This window comes from Nestor notabilis, unplaced genomic scaffold (assembly GCF_000696875.1).
Source record: "Nestor notabilis isolate BGI_N333 unplaced genomic scaffold, ASM69687v1 scaffold8314, whole genome shotgun sequence".
Lineage (NCBI taxonomy): Eukaryota > Metazoa > Chordata > Aves > Psittaciformes > Psittacidae > Nestor > Nestor notabilis.
The window spans coordinates 53,074-62,441 of record NW_009926804.1 but is presented as its reverse complement, the minus strand read 5'-3'; the positions used below and the strand labels follow the sequence as shown (position 1 = coordinate 62,441).

Genomic DNA, 9,368 nt, shown 5'->3' with positions numbered 1-9,368 from the left:
GGGTGGCAGCCTCCTGTGAGAGGGTGGTTGTAGAACTTGAAACCCTTGAGCAGGGAGGGAGAGAAGGGGAAGAACATTTCCCGGTGCATGAGCATTTTCGGGGCTTGCTATAACTTATTTTAATGCCGTGTTGGAAGTGTGGCACCCGGTCCAGTACAGGGGAGGTAACGGTGCAGGTGCTGGAGTCCAGGCCCAGGCAGTTCAGCCGGTGCTCGGAGGACTTCAGCTCCCCCTTAACATTCACGCGTGCAATTGTGCATGTGCAGCCATGTGCAAATGCACTTGATACATGGAGCGACTCAGTCTGCCTGGCACGTCAGTTTGTCATTTGTCGTTTGCCCAGTTAAGTAAGTGCTCAGCGGAGCTCAAAATTGTGTGAGCAGAGTAAGCTCAGAAAGCTCTCTCTAAGGAAAGGAAGGGAGAAATGGTTTATATGTTTATGTTTTTGCATAGCCATTTAGGACTCTCTCAGACTAAAGTTTTCAGTACAGTTTTGTGGGCCTTTTTTTTATGGAGACTGGCTGTTTTGTTGGAATTTTTTGTCGTCTTGGGAATGGAATTTCTTTGAAGTGGTGTAATGTGTTTTAGAGAAGTATCACCTGGTAATAAACCCAACGTAAAAATTGTTAGGATCACGTAGAGTGGCTGCAAAAAAAAAAAAACCCACACAAAACCAACCAACCAAACAAAAAACCCACCCCAAAACAAACAAAAAACAACCAAAAAACAAAACCAACCAAACCCAGGTATATGACAAAGTAAAGTTCAAAAACATGAAGGAATTGGATAGTCCATAGTGATGACTCCAGCCATCTCACAAGTATTCCTGTCTTGCTTCCTATTACTGTATAACTCAAAGTGGGTTGTGCAACGCGTCTATGAAGACTCTGGTTCCTAGGGAGATGATTACCGTCTTGAACTTTAAACCTTTTCTCTTTCATTGCTGCTGTAATTCATAAATCAGTCTAGTCCCACCCCTGATAACAGAAGACTTATTATAGCACATGTTGTTGCAAATTAGTAGGATGCATATCTGAGTAAAACCTTTATCTATCTGAATTAGAATTAACTGGAATAGGTCTTCCCTTTAACTTATTTTGTATCATCATGCTTCTAATGGCTTCTGTAGTAATTTTCATGTCTTGGATACTTACTTTTTCTGTGTCAGACCAGTGAAAATTTTCAGCCACAGGATCTGAGTTTCCTCAATTACTTGCTACTTTATTATTTGTTTTTCTTAGTAATTTTAATCAGTTCTCCCTATCAACCAAGTAGCAGTGCAAAATATTTAATATACACAAATAAATTGGCTAGTTCTTCAATTTCTCTGAATAGTTTTTCAAAGGCTTTGTAGCTTAAATACACCTTTATATTATTCTTTGAAGACTGACAGATTGGGCTAGTGCTACAGTAGTGTATTACCGTAACCTGAACTTTGTCCACTCCAGAAAGTGCCTTTTTTCCCCCACGACTTCTATTCTACTGAATAACTTTTCATAGACTTGTTGCCAGATTTTATTTTTCTTTTGTGTGCAGGTGCAGTTTCTGTGATGACTAATTTATTTCTAGGAAAAGCAGTGCAATTTATATAGCGAGAAACAGACCATAAGCAATTCTTTGTGTTCTAGGATCGTAAATTATACAACTAATATGAAGATACCCTTAAATAATCACAGAAAGGTTGAGGTTGGAAGTGACTTCTGGAGGTCATCTGCTCCAACACCCCTGCTGAAGCAGGGACATGTAAAGCAGTCTGCCCAGGACTGTGTCCAGATTTTTTTTTTTCAATATTCTTGGATTAAAAGCTGTGAAATCATCTATCCCATAACTCCACAACTATTTTCTCAAGAAATAGATACTAAAATACTTCTCTGATCCAAGTTACAACATGTCACCACTGATGGTTTGTTTTTGTTGTTGGTTTAGTTTGTTGGTTTGGGTTTTTTTCCCCTTAACGTGCAGGGGCATGATCTTTTAGGATTTATGAAAGTAGGGTCAGCTCTTAAAAGCTGGTGATAAGCCTAGATAAAGTGTATGTCTACACTAAGACTCTGTCCCAAGGAGCTAATGAATTAGGAGAATGGTAGGAGATGCAGGTGGCTACAAGGAAATGGTAATTGATGGAATAGAAAGAAGCAGGAAAAGAATGACCTAATTACATAAATGTGCTAGGAAAATTAACCCAGCTATAGCATTCTGTATATATAAGAAGTTACTTGAGTGATTGTTCTTGTCAGAGGACAAAGAAGTTGCTGGTGCAGGGTGAGAAGTGCAGGAATCAAACAGGAAGATTGAGTGTTTTTTGAGGAAAAAATGGCAGAATCTAGATGTAGCCCTCCAGTTCCTGAGAGGGAGTGGGGATGTGTCCATCAGCTAGCATATCAGGAGTAAAATGTAATGTTGCTACTGGTTGCTTTCCCAATCAGGAGAAGAGATGATGATTTTGTTCTTTGGTGTGTAGGGCTGATGTGCTTAAACATTTGATGTTCTTCATGAGACACTGTTTATCCAGTACCTTAGCTAACAGTAGAGACTGAGTTCTGTATACCAGAACCAAAGCTGATTTACATGTTGTATTTTTCCTGATGGGGAAGGGAAAAATGGGTGTTGGACTTAGTTTTACATGTATCACCTTGCCTTGAGTCTATATACAATATTGGTGAACCAGTCAGTTTTGATTACAACTATTTTATTTCCTTTAAGGCAGACTTTCTCTTCTGTGTTTTGAAATTGACTGTGAATAAATTGGTTTACTCGCTAGTATTACTGTCAAACAGTCTTGTCCTGCATGTAGCTTTTAAAAAATGTCTTTTTCCAGAGGAGACAAGTAATAAAAAAACCACCTGTATGTGGAGTCTTGCTGGCTTTAGAGACCCAGAAGGAACAAAGTGAATATGAAGCATGTATTTAGTTTAAAATATAATAAGAACTGAAATGGCCTTTATATAAAATATAATAAGAACTGAAATATAATAAGAAAGAAATGGCCTTTCTTTAAGTATGCAAATTGATCCTCAGACATCACGTCACAGTAATATTAGCCTTTAGGTCAGATGTAAATTGTTTTCCTAAACATTAAGCTTGTCCAAATGTAGAACTAATGTGATGTGTCCTCTCACTGTAAGATCAGTGGGGGTCTTGCTGTCACTGAATATAAATTAAACTCAGCATATGAGAATTCTTCAGGTGTTTTTTTTTTGTTTGTTTGTTTTATTTTACTGTAATTATCCAAGAGCAGGCATAGTAATCTGACACTGGTTTAGGTAAACGTACTATTAGTGGGGGAGGAAAGATTAACTAGCAAATTCTGTCAGTTAGCAGCTGGAGCAAAGAGGAAGAGAAACGTAGCAGTTTGCATAATGTTATAAGTGAGATGCCGAAATCAGTGGTTTGGACGGCAGAACATAGATTATAATCACCTCAGTGTGGTAGTTTTATCTGTGACAGCATGTGCTATATTAACGAATGGCCAAAAAGGTTTCTGAAAACATTTATACAACAGTACAGTGATTATCAGGTAAGGTAAATATTATATTATTGTAATAATATTACTGCTGAGGGGAAATCTAGCATACAGAATGTATCAGTATTTACCATGTTGTCCAGTTGTTGTAATACCGACTTTAGAATCTTGTTGCAAGTTTGACACTGTGAGGTGATGCTGTGTTGCAAAACTGTGTTTATCTCTGACACCTCCCCCCCCAAAAAAACGTCTTTCCCTGTTGAAATATTTGCTCTGTGGCTTAAGAATTTGTCAAAGTCTTCTATGTTCAACATTTGTGGCTATTCAGTCAGAGATTTATAATAATGTCCTTGGGCTTCCAGGTTAATCTGCTAATTGACAATGAAGCAGAGAAGGACTACCTTTATGATGTGCTGCGGATGTACCACCAGTAAGATCTAGCTTTGTATATGTTTGTGTAGGATTTTACTAATGCTTTTTAAATGTAAAGAGTAAATATTCAAGATTTTAAGTGTCTTTCTATATACTACTAGATAAGTAGTTGAAGTAATAGTTGTTATCCTGTTTAGTGAAGTCTTGTATTTTTACACCATAGCCTGCAGACAGGGAAGGAGCATCTGTAATCAGCCATAGAGTTCATTTGGTTTACGACTTGGAAGTTTTGTAGAAGAATTTGTTGGTTCTTACTGGGGAGAAAAAAGGCACCTGGATGATAAAAACTGTTCTGAGGAAACAGAAAGAGAGCATTAATAAAATTCATTAATATTTCCAAGTAATGCTTATTTATTTGCAAATGAGCCTTGCACTGAGTTTGCTTTTCAAAGTTTTTTCTAATTATTCAGCTAAGAATTTATTTGCAACTGCTTTATCTGAAGGCGGAAAAAATTTAGGTTGGGAATCTGTTTGGCGTGTTTAACAACTGGCTTATTACAACATAGTGGGGGGGAAAAAGGTAAGGTGATAGGCATATTACCAGTCCTTATACTGAACTGATTTAAACCACGGTTGCTTAGGACCTGTATCATTGCAAATGAGATCAGCCTCTGATCCATTATTTTTCAAAGAAGATGAGAATGTATTTTCCACTCATCATAGACAAGAGGCTCTGATAGACATTGTTTCCATTCATATCTTAATACCATCTCAGCTGACTGAAATGTAGATGTTTCCATCAGATGTTTGCACTGAGCTATAGTTATGGGTGTATTCAGCTGCATATCTGATTCAGTTTCACTCAGGTCTGTCTAATTGCTTCTCCATTCATAAAGCCTGTTTAGAAAGCCAGTTGATGCAGTAGCTGTTAATTATTTAAAATCTTCTTGCAGTTACAAAATTAACAATGCATATAGTAACTTTTCTTCAATTTCCAAAATTGCAATGACTTGAGCAAAATTTGCAGTATCTCTGTGAACATATGTTGATAATGTGTCACTTTTTTGGAATACATTATAAAGTATTCCAGGGCAAAATTACATGCAATTGCTGTTGGAGTTAATGTTTAATGTCTGCTTCACTGTGAATAGCATTTCCAAAAGTATTTGACCTCTAATCCCATGTAATATGCATTCCTGATCTGTATTTTCATTGCATATGCCTCAGAAATATTGTATGCCAGAAAGTGCAAATTAAGAGAGAGAGAACAGCAAATAATACAGACTAAGTTTATCTAGATGGTGTGTAGGAATAGCTCCACTGAACTCTAGGGAGCTGTTCCTTCTACTCTTGCAACAAAGAACATTTTCTAGACCTATAGCTATCTCAGTGCTGACAATATCAAGGAGATTACTTTTGATAATTCTCATAAAACAGATGTTCACAGCCATTTAACTTCTGTATATTTTTACTTTTTATTGTTATTGGGTGATGGACCTTCAATTTTGATTTGAAAAAAAAGTCCAAGACTCAAACCAAGTCTGCTCAAGCTACTGAGTACTGTGATTTCTTTCCTGGATCAAAATAATTTGTCGGTCCCCTAATTTCAGGAAAGGAAGGAGCTTGTAGCCTTGATCTACTTAGAAGGATTCCTAACTAGGGAGGAAACAAAAGCCTAGTAGGCAAGTGTATCTGATCTGGGAAGTATTATTTCCAAATGGTTGCATAAGTCTTTTGGGGACTCTGAGAATGAAATGAAAGGTGTTACCTGTAAAAATGATGTGCGTGACCTTAAAAGATAAAGGCAATATATAGGAGATTTCAGTTATTTTGAAGCAGATAGCTTTCATTCATCTTTGCTTGCAAAAGGCGTGTTTTGTCAGAGGCTATTTTGCTTTGGCTAAATCAACATCTGTGTAAATAAGTTTTCTAGTAGGTTGAAGGGATATACAAATATTGAAGCCAAATGTGCAGCATATTATTAAAGAATGCTTTGTGTTGATTACCTGTGCTTGTTTTCTCACCGTGTTTTTGCAGATCTATGAATCTCCCAGTACTTGTGGGGGACCTGAAACTTGTGATTAACGAACCAAGCAGATTGCCTCTATTTGATGTCATCCGCCCACTTATCCCTTTAAAACACCAGGTAGAATATGATCAGCTTACACCCAAAAGATCACGGTAAGAGAATGCAGAACAAGCAGGAAATACTGACTGAATTTGCAGATAAATTCTGAGTAAAATATTAGTCACGTTTGTAGAGCTGGGCAGAATTATTTTACTTTTGCTATCTTTGTACAGTTCTGAGCTACCTGAAATCATTTATCAAGTAGTTTAATCTAGTAAAAGCAGAGAAAGGGAGTAAAAACCAGTGCTTTCCAGTTGAAACAATCTTTTCTCATTTTCCCTGCATTTAATAATAACAAAAAAAATCTTACAGATCTAACCCTCTGGAAGTAGACAACTTCAATAGTTGCAGATGTCTTTTCTTACAAAAAATATGTGATGGCTTTAGCTCTCACACATCCTTCCAAACTTCAGTCAGATTGCTTTTTTTATACTTAAATGTTATAAGAGAAAAATAATGCATAACTTTTATATAAAACATTTTTGCCACAAAGTTTTATGCAGCTGAATAGTTGAGTATCTTTTTTTTGCAGAAAACTGAAAGAGGTGAGATTGGATCGTTTACATCCTGAAGGACTTGGAATTAGTGTGAGAGGTGGAGTGGAATTTAGCTGTGGCCTCTTCATCTCCCAGTTAGTTAAAGGAGGACAGGCAGACAATGTTGGACTTCAGGTAAGCAAATTACATTCATGGCTGCTGTGCTGCAAAAAGCCTTTTTCTATAATGTCAGGGAAGTGGTCAGCAAGAATTGTTCTTTAATATTTAGCTATTTCTAAGGTGCTCTTTGTCTCTTGTAATAAAATTCATAAAACATGGAAATCAAGGCTGTAGTAAATACCATTATACCAGTGGTGAATCAAGTCATTAAAACTGTTATTTTCACTGTTTTTAATGATAGGTAGAGCTTTTTTCATTGGACTGTGATAGTTACAGATAAAATGGCTTTCTGGAGTGTTTTTATTTCATGAGTTCCAATAATTAAATGTAAACAGATGGAAATAAAGTTCTCTAACTAGACTGTGGCAGAGTGTTTTAAGTTTCCAAATCCTGATTAAATATGGAACAGATCATATAAATACTAAAAATGTTAATTCTATCTTGCACAGATATGATTTGTATAATGAAGTTTTCATTTGAACTTCATGTATAAATTGTGGAGGGGTTGGTTTACATAATGGAAGTATATAAAAGGAAGAATCTATTTTAAACCATTTGTGGTATCTTTTGTACTGCACAGAATTGTGCTTTCAATGATTAAAGTTTAGATACATGAACCATTGCGAGGCTGGTAAAAATAATTATGTATAGAAACACATTATTTCTAAATCAGAAGTTACACAATTTGCATTTTTTGGTTTTGCTCTTTTTTGAATGTTTCATTTCTTGTACACATGTCTTGGTGAAGAGAGAATTGAGCAGTTGCTGTGGCAAATGTCTGCATCTTTCTGAGCTTTCAAAGTTGATAAGGTGTATTAAAGGTCTGTGTTTCTAAGTAGCAAGACAAATATGCCTGGCTAATTTTAATTGTTGAGTGTGAATAGTTGGAAATATCAGTGTTTAAGGATTATATTTAATAGCAATATTTAATCCAAAATGTGTTAGACTGGCATGATTCACTATAGTGTTTAATTAAACTAGTGTTTTTCATAGATATGCTTCAGTGTAACCCCACAACTCTCTTAGATTAAAAGAAAGAAAAATTCTCTGTCGACAAAGCAGTCAAAATTAGGGTTCCATGTTTGTATAATTCATGTGGAGATGTTTCTAAAATTTCTGTGTTTGCATATATGCACTTGCCCTTTTTGAGCATTCATACCTATATATCCCATTCAGAATCACCATGGAAGTCGTCTAATCTTCTGGCAGCCTGCTCTGGACAGATGCATGACTGGCTCCCTGGATGCTTTGAGAAACTCCTTTTGAAACCCATAAATTCAGGGAATACACCCCCACAAATTCTGTATTTAGTTAGAATTGAGAGGGTGGTATAGGACACCACAAATGTTGTGCTGGATGTATTGGTAGCCTACTTTTAAACATGGGATTTGCTAGTGAGTATCTCCACAGGAAATGGTGTGGACCAAGACCAGTCATTTATGGGTCTTGAAAACATCTCCTGGAAAATACTAGAAGGCATTAATGATGATGAGAAATAAAGTACTTCATAGCCACTGTCTTAAACCATCAAGTATCTCTGCTCACTTCAGGCTGTTTTGACACATTGGATAGATACAGAGTTATCCTCAGTTGTTGTGCTACTGTAAGGGTGCCATTCTTTTTTTTCAGTACACAGAAAGGCTTTTCTGGCTTTCTGGGACCGAGGTCATTGTACTACATGTTGCTGAAAGTGAATGGGGTTGTAAAGCATCTTTGGACTGGGTTGTACTGCAACTCAGAGCATGGTTAGAGTTTGGCAGACAAAATAGGGACAGTAAGGGGGAAATATGCTTGAGACTGACTATGAATTTGTTAGGGTTAGGTTATATGTATTAATATGAGCAGATGGTGCTTTGCAGCTCATATAACTGACTTATGTTTTTTGATATGTGGTGTTAAAGCTCAGCCTAAAGTGCCTTCATAATAGGTGGCACTAGGCACTTTCTGAACCTGAGTGAATAACAAGAGCTGACAGTCAGTCCATTGTTCTAAATTGCCGTCTCACAGTAATGCCAACTGCTTCTGAAATTTCACCCACCTGCTTTATTTAACTAAATCTCTACACATTTTCTACCTCAAAAATGCTGTCTGAGAAAAGTATAATGATCTTCTATTAGACCATCAGTTTTACGTCCTGCTGCTTTTAAAAAAAACCCCAAACAATCTGATTCATTTTGCATGATTTCTTCCTGAAGTAGTTTCCAAGTTAGATTAAAATGGCTGAATAGTCACAAAGGTTCACTGAGGCATTTTAGTTTTGACTCTTTTTTTCGATTGCAGGTTCTCTAAGAGGCAAGTAAGTATTTTGTCCTTTCATGAAGAAATGTTCTGCACCTTCCCCTCTCCACTTCCCTTTCTGATTCTTATGTCTGGGATTTTGTTGAATACCAAGAGGTAGAGATTAATATGAATGATGAAAGTGGAAGAAGTATACAAAATGAGAAATTTGAAACAGTGATACTGTTATGTAAAAACCCTTCAGCTTCCTGGAAGTACTAAATATTATATTTCTCATGTTAAAAGTTACAAATAATGGGCATTTTACTTGGGTGAAGTTAGGCTTGCAGCTTTTCTTTTGGAAGTCTGTCATGTCCCTGCTTGATAGGGAAAGGGGAAACTGCTATATAACAGAATAAGTTTCACTGCAGACTTTCGTTTCTACTGCTTTTGATTCAGAAGGTTGGCATACAGTGATACGAGTACAAAAGTAACAAAACATTTGGAAAAAACCCTATTAATTACCTCACGG

The 9,368-nt window shown here is 36.5% G+C and overlaps 1 protein-coding gene across 1 annotated transcript in view; it reads left to right on the top strand.

Moving 5' to 3' along the window:
* Nucleotides 1-3,448: 3,448 nt before the first annotated feature.
* The window catches only part of USH1C (Usher syndrome 1C (autosomal recessive, severe)), a 42,710-nt gene continuing 36,790 nt past the window's right edge, over nucleotides 3,449-9,368 (top strand). The window contains exons 1-4 of the mRNA XM_010013755.1: nucleotides 3,449-3,517; nucleotides 3,826-3,893; nucleotides 5,873-6,016; nucleotides 6,496-6,634. Of these exons, the coding sequence (XP_010012057.1) occupies nucleotides 3,449-3,517; nucleotides 3,826-3,893; nucleotides 5,873-6,016; nucleotides 6,496-6,634 (420 nt within the window). The remainder of the gene's footprint in view (nucleotides 3,518-3,825; nucleotides 3,894-5,872; nucleotides 6,017-6,495; nucleotides 6,635-9,368) is intronic.